The following is an 18,863-nucleotide window of genomic DNA, read 5'->3' on the forward strand; positions in this document are numbered from 1 at the left end:
AGGAAATATGCTAGGTGCTGGGCATATACTGGTAAGTAAAAAAAAAAAAAAAGTTTATAAGCTATTATTCTAATCCCTTTTTAATTTTCATGGATGTTCTATTCACCAACCTTTAGTTATTCTCCTTACATCCTTTCGTTTGCAGATAATCCACATTCAACTCAGATTGAAATTCAAGTAGGCAGGACAGAATGCCCTCTTGGGTCACATTGAGAGTAAAGCATTTTGTAGTTAATGCCACATGGAACTGGTGATCAACCACTAAACTGCTGTGGATTTAAGCACTGCTTGATTCACTAAGCCTCAGCCTTCTCATCTGTAAAATGGGGCTTATAATATCTACCTCATACGTTGTCATCAGGATTAGACAGTTCTTGGGTGCAAAATGCTGGCCCTGTAGGTCGTCAACAAATGTTAGTTCCCATTCTCTTCCCTAAAGAACAATGTAGGCAAATCTAATACTAAAGGCTCTGAGACTGTCCTCCGAGAAGAGGCTACCCACCCTTCTTCAATGATGAAGTATCGGAGCTTGTCATTGCTGTCGCGGGAGGGGGTGGCGTAGCATTTGTTCAGCGTCAGAATCAGATGCGTGGAATCGGCTCCAACCACAAAGACCCCTACATACAGCACATCTCGAGTCGTCAGCACCACTTCGCCCTGGCGGTATGGATGTTTGTAGGAGGCATTTTTGTAGAGCGCCATCTTGGTGGTGAAGCTGCCTTCTTGGGTTGGAACTGTCAGGTTAATGACGCTACAAGAGAAACAGTCATAAGTCGGGGAACCCCAGGCAACGTTATCTATTCAATTACTTACCGTTTTCCAGGCTGAAAATGCAGAGGGAAGGCCAAGCAGAGAGTAGTAAAGTCTAATAATTAAATTTAAATAATTAAATCTAATTTTAATTAAAATTAAAAATTCAGTTCCTCAGCACCTCTCTCGCCCTGGCACATTTCAAGAGCTCAATGGCCATATACAGCTACTGTATTGGACAGTACTGATATAGGACATTCCCATCACTGTAGAAAGTTCTATCGAACAATGCTGGTCTAAGGCATCTAGGTTCAGAAAATATGAATTATTCTCTCCCTAGTGCTTCAGAGACAGATGCTAGCAGTTTTGACTGTGCTAACCTTAACTGTCAAGGAAAAGACAGAGCAACGTGCACAGCCCATGAGATTCTCTACCTTAGCATAGGCTTCACGACAGAGTCCAAGGAGATCTTGATATCCAGCTCATAAGCACATGAAAATTCCACACTGATCGTCCTGTCCCTGGTGATGATGTTGCCAGTATTGTTGGCACTTTCTATCCAAATGGTGTTTTTATACATGATATGAGTGGCATTGGACTGCAAAGCAAAGGGAGGTCAGAAATCATTAAATCTGGGCGCGAGTATGTGGCTTGCATTTCAAATCCACGGGCCGGAAAGTGGAAAAATGGCTTCATTTCATATATAACCCAGAGGCCAATATAAATCAGGATGGAGCTAGTCTCAGCACTTACTAGAAAAAAAGTATTACAATAGACGTCAACAGCACCCTTCAGTCTGATAACCTTGAATGCCCACGGAGGGTGATTTCATGTACCACTGAATTCTAAGTACAACCGGTCCCCAGTTATCTGTGGGAACCCAAGCTGGGGACAGCATGAAGTATTGCCATCCTGAGGTAATATATATCTTCTCTTTCAAGTCTTAATTCAAAATCCAGCCTCCGCCAAGTCTCGTACCAGACAGCCCACAAGTACCAAAATGAACACATGCATGTTTCACCGTCTTGCACCTTTCACTCCCTGATAAAAAGTGTTAATGAACACAGTTATCAAAAAAAGACAGTAGGAAGGCACAGGAGGAAGAGAAGTGAGATGCTTTGCTAACCTATGAATTGGATAACCCAACACAAAATGTTGTGACCTTGCTGTATTTCTGCAGCCAACTGTTAAGTGATGTCTGGGACACCCTTACACCCTGAAATAGCTGAACCCAGCTGTCTTTACCTGGAAGAACAACAGAAGCATGAGAGAGGTAAAAACATGTGTCAACATGTAGGGCAAAGGACAGCAGACAGCGCAAACCAGGGAAGGAAGCATGTCACTTATCTTGCTTTCAGTTCAACCACTTAGCACCCAATGATTATTTTCCCGCTGTCCTTCATTTCGCACATGCCTTTTGCTGTTTTCCAAGGAGCATGTTTCTAAGTCGAACCCCTGAAGTTGGCTTAAGAACAATCAATGTGCAAACACCTGGAGCTGTCACCACCTCAGCCAGGTGCTCTTTCCTGCCCTCGTTCCTCACCTGCACAATGTTTCCACAGTTCCCTTTGGTGTTGTTGATCTGAAAGGAGATAAAGTCCTCTCCCTCAATGCCGGTGCACTGCCTGTCATTGATCCGCACACCCTCCCTCTCGAAGCCGAGCTGGAAGAGTTTGCACTTAGATATGGACACTTCCATCTGGGCAGCCTTGCAGGTCACCTCTGCGTCAATGATGTCGTGGGAGTCTGTGGGGAAACAGTCATTATGAAAGGCACGTCAGTGGGAGTTGGTCTTGCTGTGTGGGTGGGCGAAGCACCCCATTCTCTTTAGAAGAGACTGATGGGCTTCACACAGAGGCTGCAGCATTTCTAATGAAGCGCTGATCAAACTAAATGAGTATATGAACTCATTCAAAGCAATAACTTGGGCAATGCAAGGCCTTTTTTTTTTTTTTTTTTTTTTTTGTCCATGCCGTGTGGCACGTGGGATCTCAGTTCCCCGACCAGGGGTCGAACCCACGCCCCCTGCATTGGAAGCGAGGAGTCTTAACCACTGGACCACCAGGGAAGTCCCCAGAGAGCCTTTTTTTAAAGGTGTAAATGCTATACAAAGCGTCTTTGATCTTTTCTTCCTAAACCCAGGATTTCCGCCCCGCTTTGGTGGTAGCTACTGTCCGTAAGCTCCATACCGCATCTGGCTCACTGTGGCCTGGCTAAAGAACGTGCCCCCAGTGAGGGCAGCCCTGGTCAGGCCACTCCACAGCCCAGCTGGTACCCAGGCCGGCACTCGGAGCTCTTGTTTTTTGAAATGGAATGTGCCAATGGACATTTTCCGTGAGTACACAAACACAGGCTAATAAGCACTAAAGAAACGGAGAGAAACGTTTTTATCTGCCTAGGTGAAGCCTTTGAACAGCACATGTGGTCCCCTTCCGCGGAGCCTTCTGGTCAACCAGGCTTTCATTCTCTGATGATGCTAAACGTGGCATGTGCCTTCTGAGTTCCTTGGTTCAGCCAAGGACACGGAGCTGGGAAGCAAAGCAGGTCCCCCACAAGCCGACAAAACGAGTGTGCTCTTGGCCAGGGGACAAGGCCATTCCTACCTTAAGGGGACTCCTACCTGGAGTCCTAGTTGTTTGCCGTTTGCTTCAACATTTCTGCTTTCTTCAGGACCCACCGAAAAGCTTCGGGCCAGATAAAGCTGGCTTTAAACACGTCTTACATCACCTGGCACTCTCATCCTGATTCTTTCATGTTTTCGTCAAACCACCTTATCTCCCTGTGAGTCTAAAAGATCAGTTTGGATCCCTCTGATGTTGAACATGGCCTCAGATGGAGCTGGCTGATGCTATGCATGTCCAAATTTGCGTGTTATCATTTATTGAAGAAAAGGATGTAGCTACAAGGAAACGAACATTAGCCTGCTCTGAAGAGGTCGGGTTCCTTCCTTGTTCTGCTTAAATGCTCATGAAAGCTTCGTTACTTGGGTTTCTAACCCACAGTGTGGGACATGCGGGCTCCCACCCGAAAGCCTTCCTACATGGCTGCCGGGTGTCTCCCGCGGGGCCTGGCTGGCTGGGGGTGGGGTGGCGGCAGGTGTCACTCACTGTTTCCGTAGGGAGGGGGCTCCATGCAGCCACACAGCTCCCCTCCGTTTTCCAGCTCACAGGTTCGATTGGGACAGTCCGCCCCCAGACAGGGATCTTCAACCACTCCTGCTAAAAAGGAAAACAAACAGAAACACAACTTGATTTTCACACCAATGCACGGCAGCATGTGGTCACACTCTGGACTCGCCACTCCAGTGGACCTGGTGTGGTCAGATGGCAGATGCAAACCAACAGACAGGGCAGCCTTCCGGGGAGTCATGACGATAGCGAGTAATTGGGTCCTTGCTACGTGCTTCATGCTTTGGTGGCATTACCTCTTCCGACCCTTACAAGCTCTGCCAGCTAAGTATTGTAACTTGGCATCACAGCTGAAATGCACCCAAGGTCACACACAGGTGAAGGTAAGTGGGGAAGATGGAATACACAGACACGTTTAACTGCCGGGACATCCCGAGACTGCTGCACTTCCTGCTCTGTACCACAATCATATGCATTGCTATCGTTATATTTATATAAAGAGTAGGGTCCAAGCCATTTACCTCTAGATTCCCAGCACCCAGCCACCTCATAGTAGATGCTCAACAAATACTTGTCAACAATGAAGATTTTAGGGCCAGTAAGGTCCCAGAGAGGTCCCTCAAACCAGGACTTCTTAGTCTTTTTTTTGATTCATGGTCCAGCTACCCCACAAACTTCTACTTAATTTTAGAAAAATAGACAAACTACCTACACACAACTCACCAGCATTGACTTAGAGTAATGGTACTGTTTTACCAAAAAGGGGAAAACTCTAAGTAAAACACAAATGTATGTGAAGTGTCATCACCAACAGATTATAAACAATATTTCGTAGCAGATGAGCCCATAGGCCACCTGTGAGCTCGTCAACATTTCAGTCTGAGAACTACTGATTGAGAGCATTTCTTTTAGACATTCACTTGTTGTTTTTGAGTTCTTTATTTTATTTTTGGTATGAGTTTGTTTTCTGATGATTTGACTCAGTATAACAAAAGCACATTTCACTTACATATTTCAGTTGTTATTTCTAATTGCGTTCCCTTGGAAAATTTTAATTTTTAAAGTTTTGTCAAATTGCCATGCAAAAAAAAAAAAAAAATCAAGTAGTCCTGAGAAGCTTAAAGTGAAACACAGCAGTCCCTTGCCTAGGCCCTCTCCACTTCCCTGTTATTTTTCTTGGTCATTTTAAAAGCCTTTTGGTGGTTTCTTCGGATGTTTAACTCTATGTTTATAAATGGTAAGCAAAAACTGTTTTCATTTAATTTTTACTTTTATCAGAATAATACTGGTAAAAAGTCAAATAATGCTGTATTGAAGAATGGCAATCCCATGTCCCCGTCTTCTTATCCTCCAGTTCTAATGCTGCTGAGACAACTATTTTAAATCTTTTAATTCTTCTAGTGTTTACGTCCATATTTCGAAGTATCACTATTTTTCTTGATTTTTCAGTATTAGATCTCTATCGACTTCCTTTTAGAGAAGATTAGGATTTAGTAGACACTCACTTCTTTATTTAAAGACTGCCTCCCTATCCAGGTGTAGTAATCCTCACTGTCGTGGCATATGATGGCGAGTGTTGAAGAAACACCAATGATTCAATCCCAGCACGGGCCAAGTTCTCTTCACGAGTTCAAAAGCAAAACAAAACCGCTGAGCTATCCCATAGCTGCAGATCCTTCTCCCGACCCTCTGCTAAGTAACTATTATACGTGGGAGGACGGGTATGGCGGAGCATCAGCCTGTCTTAATTCCTAGAAAGACGACTGAAGGAAAGCCATCAGCATCAGTTAAACGCACTTACTTTTTAAAGGCTTCCTTTTGTAAAGACGCTTTTGCTTGCCCAGTGGGTTCAGCACCTAACACCGGTGCTAAGCACACAACAGCCGCTCCATGAATGTGCTGGTTGATTAACACAATATGAACACCACCCAAGAGAAAAAGGGAAAGAAAGTGTGGAGGTTACAGCTTCCAGGAAGGAAAGAACCTCACTTATAAACATGGTGGTCCACCTACCGCTTGGCAAATACGACATGCCCAATTCAGAGGGAAGTTTTAAGGTTAAAAGCAAAAATTCATACTTAAAAAAAAAAAATCCAGACAATTTTTAAAGTTCAAAACAGTTAACGTTTTTTAAAGTATTGTTTATTAACAGAACAGGGTAAAATATTGAAGTTATCAAACAAACTATTTCTGTTGCTTGCTAACAGAGACCGGTCATTTGCTTGTTAAGAGTTTCTGAAGTCACTAAATGCATATTTTAATGAACCACATTGTTTTCAGGTTCTGAATTAAGTGCATCCCTACTCTTGCTCAGGTTTGGTCTGCAGATTTACTGATGTGCACGCTCAGTCTTGGAGTGAACAGGGCCAGTTTTCATGGCAGTACCTGTATGCACATCGGGTTGGTGGTGCATGTCGAGGGACAGGCACACATCCTGTCGGCCGCAATGTCATACTGCATTCATGGGACAGATTGATCAGTATGTATATGCACACACATATATGGATGTGACAAATTTATGTGTGATTACGTACATATTTATTTGCTCCATGTATTTGATTAACATGGTAAGAAAATGAACAAAGAGAATAATGGATAACGCAGATCAAAATAGTTTTCTTACTACAGAAAAAAAATGCAAGAATCTACAGATCTTTATTTCATTAGTAATATATGTGTAATCCCTTTATGAGTCCAACCATGGCTTCCTTGCAACCAGGCAGATACAGCCAGCTCAATTCCAACTCAACTTGCCACTTGCCATGTGCCTTCTCTTTCTGATCTGGGCTCTGACCCATGTTAAGGGAGCCATGTTAAGTAGAGATGAGTTTGGGGCACTGAAATCAATCAGGAATCCTATACTCTGTCCAGCTATCTTAAAGTCACTAGCTACACTGGTGTTTCTCCAACCCAGAGACCCTCACCTTCCCCAGCGGGTGTTCCAAATTCCATAACTGGTCAGGCAATTAGAGGGGAGTCAGGCTCCACTGAAAATGCGCCCCATGAAATCTGCTACAGCTCACACAGCTCTCCACCCTCCAACCCTGGAAGCAGATCTATGGGTCAAGATGCAGACCAGCCAGCCGGCCCTGGACACAGTGATGCCACTGGCAAAGCTGTGCTTTCAACTTAGAAAAGAGTCTGCAGAAATAAAATAATTCTCTTACAGCAATTCTCTTTCTCAATCCACTCGGTGCTGAGGATCCCGAAGGAGCGGCAAGACTCCCCATAGGCAGCCAGGGAGCCGCACAGCTGGTACTTCTTGTGGTTGTAGCAGCCGTCCAGGTAGCAGGACTCGTAGAAGGGAAGGGGGTCGAGCAGCCCATAGCAGGGCTGGAAGAAGCCCTTCATGTCCGTGAGCTTCAGGCAGTAGCCGTCGCCCTGCATCTTCTGGATGTGCACGTTGTCACACATGGCCGCGTACTGGGAGAACTGCAGCTCGTTGCAGCTGGGGGCGAGAGGTCTGGTCAGGGTAGGAAGCAAAACGAGGCATCCAAGATGGCCGATGAAAGGGCAGACCATGGCAGTGCCCTTTTCAGCTAACCCAGAAGTTAGTGTGGGATGCTGATCCCAACACTAACAGACTGTGTGACCTTAGGAAAGTCACGGTAATTTCTATTGTTACGCCGCTGGGATAAGTGAGGGTAAAATAAAGTGATGGACTGGTAGCCAAAGTGTCAGACAAAAGGTAGATATTGATATAATAACCATGAACCTTCGATATAACTGATACAATAACTATTAACGGGTGTTCATATAATAACAACCACCACCAATAATAATAATAGTTACTATCACTATTAATAATCATAGCAACGACAGTTGGTAGAATTAAAGATTTGAAAGGAAGTCCAGAAACTTCTCAACCAGTTCCAGTTTAGCTATCAGAGACCGAAAGTAAAATCATCACAAGAAAATTGGTGTCAGGCTGAAATCGTTTATAAAGGAAGAAAAAAAGGAAGAAAGGAAGGGAAAGGAAGCTTAAACAGACTCATAATTCCTCAGGAGGAACTGAAGCTTGCTCACCTTTGGAAGCCCCAGAATAGCTTAAGTGTGCAAAGTAGTCATTTTTCTAACTGTGGGCCCTAGAAGTGACATTTTAGAGAAAGCATCACATTAGGAATTCTGGAATCTAATCCTGGCTTTGCCACTTATAGGACCCCCTCAACGTAAATCATTCCACTCTAGCCTCTGTTTCACCTAGAAAAGAGACTGGACCAGATGGTGCCCAAGGTTCTTTCCAGCTCTGGGTCCCATAATGCACAGGATAGTTTAATTTATGGCACATTTTTCGGTTTACACCTGCAGAAGGGTCACAGAGGGTTTGGAGCTTCATTTTCACATCTGGGAATTTAGCTGATGTTTGGTGTATTAAAGCACAAGGGGACAGAACCATTGTACGAGCAAAGAAATGCCAGGAAAGAGAAGCATATCTATAGATCCTGAGAGGAATTAACATAATTCAGCAGCCCAGAAGGGCCCTAAATTAAACACCTTTGGAGTAACTTGTTTAGCTCATTCTATTTCAGCTGGCCAGAGAGGGGCCTGATAATACCCTCGCGGACTTCTGCTTTTAAAAAGGCTTTCTTGATTCCCACCAACTTGGACCTGCACAAAACCAAGCCTCTGGTAAGAGTCACAGACACACAGTCTCAGCACGGGGGAGCAAGGGATAGCCCTCATCTCCTGGGTTAAATCTTAATCCCACCCCCCAGCAGGGGTGCCCAGTTGCAGTCGGGCAGCTGGCCAAGGTTTCAGAATTCTAATCTTGGGAGCACTCTTCTGTTTAGCCGAGGGCTGGATGACACAACAATTTAGACTTTTATCATCTAAGCCTAGTTCCTCCCTCTGCTGTTCAAGAAACTGCTGTGCCTATTTGTATGATGAAAACTCCAAAGACCTTCAGCTTAGCTCTTTGTAGGAGTCCGGAAGGGTGATGCTGTACAAAGTCCCTTCCTCAGCAACACCTGTCATGGACGTGGGAGGACTGGGGCCCCTGAGTCTAGCGGCTGGAAGTTCTCACCTCTTCTGCATACCGTTGGTTTTCCAGCTCTGGGCCAGCACCACGCTGCTCACCACAGGCCTCCCCCGCAGGGTCACGTAATCATCAGTTAAGTCCCCGTTGAAGTTGCCACAAAGGCCACACACTTTGTTCTGCAGCCTCTCACTGATGCTGATTTTTATTACGTTGAAACCATTGTAGTGTATCTGGATGTCAGGGCTGGTGTCGATCACCAGGAACCCCTCGCTGCTGTAGATTTTGGTTGCCAACCCGGTTATAAACGGAACATTCACTTGTGTGCCATTCACCTGTCAAAGGAGAAAGAAAAAGTATATGACCCTCAAGCAGGGGCTGGCAAACATTTACTGTAAAGGGCCAGAGTAAATATTTTAGACTTTGCGGCCCATATGATCTCTGTCAACTCTGTCCTCGTGGCAGGAAAGCTGCCAGAGACAACAGTAACTAAATGAGTGAGGCTGTGTTCCACTAAAGCTTTATTTACAAAAACAGGCAGCAAGGAGATTTGGCTGAATTTCATATTTTGCTGACCCCTGCCCTAGAATTTGAGTACTCCCTCATCTAAGTGTCCACAGTTCTCCCCAAAGAAGCAAAATATGGAGGCAAAGAGTTACAAAAAAAAGATGATGGAAAAGTATAACTCACAACGAATGGCTGGATTTTTGTATAAAACTTTCTCTAGCATAAACCAATTACTGAAAACGAAATCCCAACCCTGTGCTAAGAGGGTCTAACACGGTTAAAATGAACCCGGGGGTCATTGCTATGTTAACTGTTTTCTTGTTTATAATGTTGAAACAGGAGGTACCCTCCCAGAGGTCCTATAGGTACAGTATTTTCTCCATTTGTCATTTTCTTGCTTTATAACAGTTTCTTTTTTCCTTAGCCCTTAGGACAGAACATAACATGCCTTTCCTGTACTTACAAAATAAATTCTTCTCCCCACCCCAGGTTATTAGTAACTTTCATTTCTTAAGAAAAGCAGAAGCCTTTAAAAAATATGATTCTTTACTATTTTAGTGGCTGGGGGTATTTTATTCAGCACAATGTCAGTTTTGCTGTCACGTGGTCCCTTTTCACTTTCTTGCTGCTGTATTCTGGACCAATGCAGTTGTGTCTATGTGGGCCAATTTGCAAAAGGAATTGGAGTGTCAAAAACAGTAGCAGCTTTCATTGACGTTAAAAACCAGTATTAAAATCCAGACTTTTCCTTTTAAGCCTGCAAAATACTGCCAGTCTTTTCCCTAAGGCTGGATACTAAGCTATTTGATGACTCTTCAAATAAAGATACTCCCAGTACACAATTATCTGAGCCGGTGGTAGAAAGCAGATACAGTAACACTCAATTCCAAAAATGCTCCTATGCGTGTGCTGGCTCTCTCCCTGGCCCTCCCTAGCTGGAACCGCAACCCGGGGTACGGGGTGCTGACTCCATGGTTCTGGTCTGTCTGCTGTGAACAGCCGGGTTTAGCTGAGAGGCTGGGGGTCACCACCACTAGTTCCGAGCAGATTATCTTCTTAAATGGAGGGATGGGAGGAATGCAAGTTGGAGAGGTGTATTAGTTATGGGGGTGGGTTGGAGATTCACATTTATTTACATACGGGTCTAAGATTCACAAGAAACCAGGCAGCAGGCCTAGGGAAGGGCCAACCTAAGAGAAAGCCACCATATCCTTCTTGTTTTCTTTCCCTTGGTGTGTCATCAGGGTGCGCTCTCATAGCGAGGGACGATCCCTCCCTGCCGTTTTTGTTTGTTTGTTTGTTTAACATCTTTATTGGAGTATAATTGCTCTACAATGGTTTGTTAGTTTCTGCTGTATAACAAAGTGAATCAGCTATACATATACATGTATCCCCATATCTCCTCCCTCTTGCATCTCCCTTCCGTTTTTATCTAGTAGCTGTGTTTATAGGCAAACGCTTGCCTTCTCTCAGTTTCTAGAAAGGATGGCATAGACGAAAGAGTGGGTCTTGGTACAGGTAGGCAGAGCTAAGAATAATTTTAAAGGCTCTTAAAAGCAAATGAGATGCTTTTTGGAAATTAATTCAGAGTAAAAGTTGACTTAGCTACCATTTTATCACCTGAGGCTCTATCAGTACCCACACCGACCTTATAGCACCCACACCTGAGGCACCCACACCGACCTTATAGCCCTGAGACACTGTACATTTCCTTTGGAAATCGTTAGTCAAGGACTAAATGGGGCCCACGCTTACGCTTATAGAATCTTTGTATTTTCATTCTTTAAAATCTGGTCATCGGTGTATGGTACGTATGAAGCAACAGCCTGTTATCCTCAAACCTCACGGAAAACCACAGCAAACAACCCCCTAGACACGCCCACGTTCCAGAGTACGTTTCTTAAGAATCAAGGACAGGCTCGTCACCTTGACAGTGTGCCGGTCGTTGATGAGAATCTGCTCTTCGTTAATGTAGAAATAGACGGGCGAAATGATGGTGAGATTGGGGGACGACCACTTGTCGAAGTTGATGATGAGCTGGAAGGAGATGTCGGGGAGCTTCTGGCAGATGGTGGAGAGCACGAAGGCGCAGTTGGCTGGGAAGCGGAGGAAGGCGCCGTCGAAGGTGCGGAAGACGCCGCCGCCGGCCGCCAGGCAGTAGGAGGTCTTGGTGCTGAAGCAGCCGCGCACCCCGTTGCGCAGCGCGCACTCTTCGTCTGACTTGCACTGGCGCGGGTCGCACTGGATCAGGTTGCGCCGGAAACAGCGGCAGCGCCGCGTGCAGTCGCTGTTCCAGAACAGCTGCTTGGGCTGGAAGAGAGGCGCCGTTTGCATGCAACTCAGGCTGTGGTCAGAGTTGGGGCCCCCAGAGCCCAGTCCACCTGGACCCTTTCCAGGAGGGGCTGGCCTATCAGTAATGGGGCTGGAATTTGCAACAAGGAGCAGTAGGGAGGCTGGTTCAATTCAAACGTTACAGCCCCTGCATGTAACTCAGATGCCAAACAATGTGCAATTTAGTCTTTATTGGTTTCAGTCAAGAATTTGGGAATCTCTACGGCTGGATTGTAGAACTAATCACAGCCAACCAACCGGAATGGGCAGCTGCCAGAGGAACTAAGTGAAGAGGAAAAATATTTGGTAGGAAATTAATCTAACAAGTACCAGCTCCACTTCAAGGAAGAAATTTAAATTCACTCAATAATGATAAACCCCACCCTTCAATCTTAAATAGGCTAAAAGAAAGTGATAACCAACTCTTATGATGAACCATTTCAACATTCCACAATACTCACTGTTCCAAACGTTTTCCTTGTATCTAATCTACTTCCAATTTACCTCTGTTGCAAATACTCCATTTCTATGTCCTGAAGTGAGAGACCTAGATAACAGTGAGGTTCCATGGAAGGAGAGCTTTGAGATCAGGCCACCTGGGGTTTGATCCCAGCCCTGCCACCCTACATGTGCCACCCTGAGGGGCACTACCAAGCTCCCAGAGTGTCAGTTTCCTCTCTCGAAACTGGAGATAATAGTAATGTCTTGCAAGGCAGTTGTGAAGATTAAATGAGACATGTGAAGCACACTTTCCGGCTGAGAGAAGGTACTCAATAAATAATAGCTGCTGTTGTTACCGGACAAGGACTGCTCACCCTCTTTCAGATAGTGAGGAATTATATGAAGTTATATTAAATCCTACGACCCAGTGGATCATCAGTTGGTAGCAGCTATTATTTTTCACTCTCTGCAATCTGTAGACATGACTCTGCTTGGGGACCTCGTGCTCTTGATCTTGCACTTGTTCTAGACCAAGAATTCCAGGGAACTGTTGGAAATTGGTCGTGATTGTCCAAGTGGAGTGTGGTCCCAACGAGTGGACTACTTCATAGAGATGTGGCCACTCGGGGCATTAATTCAATTTTCTAAAACGGTGCTATCCAGAGGTGGTTTATTTATTTATTGTTTTTGCGGTACGCGGGCCTCTCACTGTCGTGGCCTCTCCCGTTGCGGAGCACAGGCTCCGGACGCGCAGGCTCAGCGGCCATGGCTCACGGGCCCAGCCGCTCCGCGGCATGTGGGATCTTCCCGGACTGGGGCACGAACCCGTGTCCCCTGCATCGGCAGGCGGACTCTCAACCACTGCGCCACCAGGGAAGCCCCAGAGGTGTTTAAATGGCACAAGATGGGCCTATGCTACTGTCTGGTCACCATTTTCCATTTTAACTATAGACTTATCAAAACCCTGGATATCAAATACAGATCTGACTCAGATCCAAGGGTAAGTAGATAGAGGGTGAGATCTTCCAGGAAGAGTTTTCTCAATCTGGTGCACTTCAAGATTCCAGTGCACTGCTGATTCTTTCATCCTCAAAATGAAGTAGTTTCTGGAACCAAGTCTTCCCTCCTTCCAGACCTGTAAAATATTGACTTTCTTTCTCTTGTCAGATTTGCAGAAAAATTGAGCGGATGGTCTGGCCTCTCTCTGATAAGAAGTCAGACGTTACATGGGTGGAAAGAGCAAAATAACCTGAAGTATGTGGATATGATCAAGGGTAAAGAACTCATCCCACAGGAGAACTTGATCATGAAACTGGCATCACAGTAAAGAGACAGGCCCAGTGCTGCTTTCTCCACCTTAATTAGATCTGACAACATCAGCTGGGTGATTACCCTACATGCTAATGGCTAGATGTGTTCTCTTTTTATTTCCAAAGAAATCTGTTGAATAAACAAGCCTCCAAGCTTGTTTGAATTGTGGCAAGTAGATGTGGATTATCTGTTTTGTGAGTTTGCTACTTCCCAGATATATGTTGTTGTCAAAACCCACTGACTTTCTGATGAAAAGCGGATAATAATGTTTATAAGTGCTAATAGTTGCCGAGAGCTGTATCGTGCCTTCCTGAGAGCTCCAAGGGCTTTTACACGCATCATTTCATTAACACACCTGGATTTTTCATTTATAAAATGCTTCTTAAGAGAATGAACAAAAACAATAGCAGTTACCAATTATTGAACTACTAGGTGCCAGGTACTAAGGCACCTGGCATTGATTACTTATACAACGACCATACTGAGTTGGTATTATTAGTAATATTTTGTAGATAAGGCAACAGAAGCTCAGAGAAATGACACAGTTTGCTCAATGTCACATCAACAGCATTGGTTCAGCTAGGATCAAACCCGAATCTCATTCCATTATGTCACAGACACTCAGGATCTCTGTGGAGGGGTGCATGACACACTTGCTAGATGGAAACATTTCAGTAAATCTCTGGACAGGGGAGCAGAGATTATAATAGTGTTTTTCAGTTTTGAGCCTGGTTATCTCTTCTCCCAGATTGTGGGAAAACGGAATCTATTATTATTTTCTCCCACATGGTCTGCCTCTTCCTTTCAAAAAATCAATATTTCTAAGAGCTTAACTTCAAAACTCACCTCTACCAAGAAGCCTTCTTTGATCAATTTTACTATTTTACTCTACTTTTCTCCATCTTTCTAATACAACATTTAAACAAATTTCCCACCGAAAATGAGACCAAAGGTAACGTCCATATTGATTTTCTTTTATCTCCTCTCAAAGTAAAGCCAACTTAGTTGTTCTTGAACAAGAACAATGCATCTTTACAGAAAGGAGGCATTATTTATTTTTTGCCTAGTTTATTTCCAGTTCAGACATTTCAATTAGATTTTTTTAATGCTGTGGCTCTTTTTCATCTTAAAATTGATTAGTTCTCTAGGGTATTATATTTCACTTGTTGATGTGTTATTTTATAATTGTCCTCTTGTTCTTTAAAGTGCTTTTTTTTTTTTTTGCGGTACGCGGGCCTCTCACTGTTGTGGCCTCTCCCGTTGTGGAGCACAGGCTCCGGACGTGCAGGCTCAGCGGCCATGGCTCACGGGCCCAGCCGCTCCGCGGCATGTGGGATCTTCCCGGACCGGGGCACGAACCCGTGTCCCCTGCATCAGCAGGCGGACTCTCAACCACTGCGCCACCAGGGAAGCCCTAAAGTGCATTTTTTCCCCCTCTCCTGAATAGATTTTCAAGTTCCTTAAGGCAGGGAACATGCTTTATCATCCCCAACGATACCACTAGCACAGCGATCTGCAAATAGCAGCTATTCCATCGATGCTATTGTTAACTGTCTACTCGCCAGCGTAAGGTGTTGATATCCTTTAAACAGAGAATGGCCTGGAGGCAGAACCAAGGGCTAAATACCCTCTCCAGGAAAGATCTCTTCTAGCTTAGCATCACAGCACATAAAGAAAGATTACAGGGTAGAAAAGTAAATGATTTTGTGAGCTAGTATGTTTTACTCAAAGAAGGGCATCTTCATCAGCTTTATGTGAAGCCCCCAAAGAGAGAGAAGCAGAGGGTAGGACACAACTCTCGGGGGACGGTACTAGAGTGACAAATGACACATGCAGAAATGGCAGCCCTCACTCTCTCTAATGGAGCTGCAATAAGCAGAAGAGGGAAAGCCCCATCTGCTAGCCTCAAGCTCTATCTTTTGCGGTTAAAAGTGTCCTTAGCTGAGACAGCTACAAATGTCAGATTCACCACCATCCTATCTCCAAACAGTAGCCACATCAGAAGCTTTCTAACTAAGATTTACAGGAGAAGAAATCAGAAGGGCCTAGAGAAAGGCGTGGAGGAGAGAGAAACACAAATGCTAGCGAGGAAGGGTGGGAGAGTGAGACCCAAACATGTTTCCCAATCCGGTACTCCGTGCGCAAGAGCCTCACCAGACCTGTCCTTGACCTCTCGGCCCCCCGCTCTGCCTCCCTGCGAATCCACACCACAATCTTTGTAATCAAGTGGGAAGATGGGTCCACCGTGGCCCGCCTCTTGGAGCGGGAGAGAAATCTGCTGCCCAGCAAGGAGGACCCGGCGGGCGGGGCACCCCTACCTCGTAGTACTTGCCGTCAGAGTAGCAGCCGCAGCTGTGGGGCAGGATGCAGCTCTTGCCATTGAGGACGTAGCCGGCGTCGCACTGGCAGCCCTCCACGCAGTAGTGGTTGCAGTCGCTCTTCAGGCGGATCGCGGCGCAGCGGGGCTGGCACACGCTCACGCAGCTCTCGTAGTGGCTGTTGGGAGGGCAGGTGACGGCTGGAACGGGAGACGAGAGTCAAGATCGACAGTCACCAGGACGGTCAACGCTTTCCTCTGGCCCATCGCTCACCCACTTGCGGAGACGGAGGCCCGGCGGGGAGGAAGCTTTGCCACCTTCCCTCTTTCCTACTCTCTCTGCTTATGGAAAGCCTCTATCTGACTTATCCCTGTGGAAGTAATGGACCAAAGAGCAGATGGAGGTGACAAGACTCCTCACACCATCTTTGTCCTGTCCTCAGCCTTGTTTCCTGAGGTCCTCTAGAACCTGTTGCCTTAAACCCATCTCCCAACATGCATCTTGACTCCAGTGAGTCACTGGATGGCCCCCCGGGGGTGCCCCATATTCACTCCTGCCTTTAGGTCCCCAGGTGTGTTGATCTCCCTTCCCCAACCCCTGCTTCATCCTCCCAGCCTATCTGAATCCTGCATTCTTCAAGCCCCAGGTGGAGTCCCAACTTATCTGCAGAACTCCTTACTCTTATACCAATACCAACTCAGAACTTCCAGGACCTTTTTCTAAGACAGTAGTTTATAAACGGTAGGCCCCTGAGCCTCTTGATTTCTGAGAAGGCAAACGTGCACTTTGTGTGTGCCTGTGTATACAGACCGACCCATGTCAGCTATGTTCTGTGGTTTTCAAATGCATGTAGATGCTTTTCTGGAAGGCAGTTGGGGTCCTGGTGAAGAGCGTGGGCTCTGGAGCCAAGCTGTAAGAGACTGGAGCCATTACTTAATCTCTCTGGGCCTCAGTTCCTTATCTGTACAACACAGATACCCACAGCACCACTTCATGGCTCATTGGGAGGGAATGAGTGAGTCTGTGTACTTATAACAGTGCCAAGCAACTAAGTGTTCAGTAAGTGTTAGCCAATCATTAAAGATAGGTTTGCTTAAAAGTTTTACGGAAACTAATAATGCCATTTGCAGTGACATGGATGGACCTAGAGATTGTCATACTGAGTGAAGTAAGTCAGACAGAGAAAGACAAATATCATATGGTATCGCTTATACGTGGAATCTAAAAAAATGGTACAAACGAACTTATTGTCAATTCCACTCCTGGGTATATACTCAAAAGATTTGAGAGAAGTATTTCAAAGAGATATTTATACACGTTGTCATAGCAGCATTATTCACAATAGCTAAACCATGGAAGCAATCCAAGTGTCCATCAATGGATGAATGGATGAGCAAAATGTCTATATACAATGGAATTATTCAGCCTTAAAAAGGAAGGAAATTCTGCAGTATACTACAAGGATGAACCTTGAGGACGTTATGCTAAGTGAAATAAAGCACCCACAAAAAGACAAATACTGGGGGACTTCCCTGGTGTCGCAGTGGTTAAGAATCCGCCTGCCAGTGCAGGGGACATGCGTTCGAGCCCTGGTCTGGGAAGATCCCACATGCCGCGGAGCAACTAAGCCCATGCACCACAACTACTGAGCCCGCGTGCCTACAGCCTGTGCTCCGCAACAAAGAGAAGCCACCGCAACAGGAAGCCCACTCACGGCAACAAAGACTAGCCCCCGCTCGCCGCAACTAGAGAAAGCCCACGCACAGCAATGGAGACCCAATGCAGCCAAAAATAAATTAAAAAAAAAAAAAAGACAAATACTGTATGATTCCACTTCTCCAAGGTATCTAAAGTAGTTAAGTTCACAAAGGCAGAAAGTAGAACATTGGTTGCCAGGGGCTGGGGTGGTGTGGGGTGGTGTGGGGTGCGGAGAATTATTGGAATGTTATGGAATGGAGAGTTATTATTTAGTGGGTACAGAGTTTCAGTTTTGCAAGATGAAAAGAGTTCTGGAGATGGATGGTGGTGATGGTTGCACAGCAATATGAATGTATTTAATGCCACTGAACTGTACACTTAGAAATGGTTAAGATAGTAAATTTTATGTCTGTATTACCACAATAAAACAATTTTAATGCCATATCTGCTATGTCCTTATTTCATGTGCATTCTTTGTGAGGTTGACTGTCTTTTCATTTGTTTGTAATCCATTTGTATGTCTTTCCTGTGAACTGCCTTTTCACATCCTTTGCACATTTTGTGTTGGTTGAATTTTTTTCTTATTGAATTGTAAAAGCTCTTTATAAATTAAAAATAGACTTTTGTCTGTCATGTGTTAAAAATATTTATCATTTGTCTTTTGACTTTGCTTCTTCTTTTTTTTTTTTTTTTGGTATGTTTGTGGCTTTGATTATGTTTTTGCCACGTAGAAATTTAAAAATTTAAAGTAATCAAATTTATCAGGTTTTCCCTTATGGCTTTGGTCATTTTGCTTAGAAAGTCCCTCTCTACTGCAAGATTACCAAAAAGACTCCTTTGTTTTTCTTCTAGTAGTTTTATAACTTAAATTTCTATGTTTAATCTTGGTTCTGTCTGGACTTTATTTTTTTTTCATTCTCTTTTCTTTTTAATTTAATTAAATTAATTAATTTTTATACAGCAGGTTCTTATCAGTTATCTATTTTATACATATTAGTGCATACATGTCAATCCCAATCTCCCAATTCATCCCACCACTACACCCCCAGACTTTATTTTTGATTGAGGAAATGAAGGAAGTGTTTAAATAGTTTTCTGCCTGCTAGTTTGTCCCTTATTGAATAGTACATTTCCCCCCAGTGATCTGAAATGCCAGCTTTACTATATACTAATTTCTCTTTAGTGTTTGAGCCTGTTTCTGGACTTCCTCATCAGTCCACTGGTTGGTCTTTCTGGGAATGTGCCGGTATTGACTTGTTTTAATTACTGAAACTCTACAATACATTTTAATATCTGGGAAGATATACTATCGATTTAGAGATGTCCACTGTTGTTTCAAGTATGCTGGTCCTATTTCTCCAACTAGACAATAAACTCATTATTTTACACTTCTGATTCTTCCAG

The 18,863-nt window shown here is 44.6% G+C and overlaps 1 protein-coding gene across 7 annotated transcripts in view; it reads right to left on the reverse strand.

The window, feature by feature from the left end:
* Positions 1-18,863, reverse strand: part of TECTA (tectorin alpha) — an 82,078-nt gene that overhangs the window by 9,240 nt on the left and 53,975 nt on the right. For 6 of the 7 annotated variants that reach the window (XM_029207745.1, XM_029207750.1, XM_029207744.1 and 3 more), the window contains 8 exons: positions 15,762-15,961; positions 11,287-11,670; positions 8,902-9,188; positions 7,046-7,326; positions 3,858-3,968; positions 2,294-2,496; positions 1,185-1,348; positions 503-751 (listed from right to left, as the gene is read on the reverse strand). In XM_029207745.1, coding sequence (XP_029063578.1) covers positions 503-751; positions 1,185-1,348; positions 2,294-2,496; positions 3,858-3,968; positions 7,046-7,326; positions 8,902-9,188; positions 11,287-11,670; positions 15,762-15,961 — 1,879 coding nt within the window. Of the gene's footprint in view, positions 1-502; positions 752-1,184; positions 1,349-2,293; positions 2,497-3,857; positions 3,969-7,045; positions 7,327-8,901; positions 9,189-11,286; positions 11,671-15,761; positions 15,962-18,863 lie in introns of those variants that run through there. The other variant, XR_003791421.1, reaches the window with a different exon arrangement.

Source organism: Monodon monoceros, unplaced genomic scaffold (genome assembly GCF_005190385.1).
Source record: "Monodon monoceros isolate NGI ecotype Baffin Bay Population unplaced genomic scaffold, NGI_Narwhal_1 Super_Scaffold_7, whole genome shotgun sequence".
Classification (NCBI taxonomy): Eukaryota; Metazoa; Chordata; class Mammalia; order Artiodactyla; family Monodontidae; genus Monodon; species Monodon monoceros.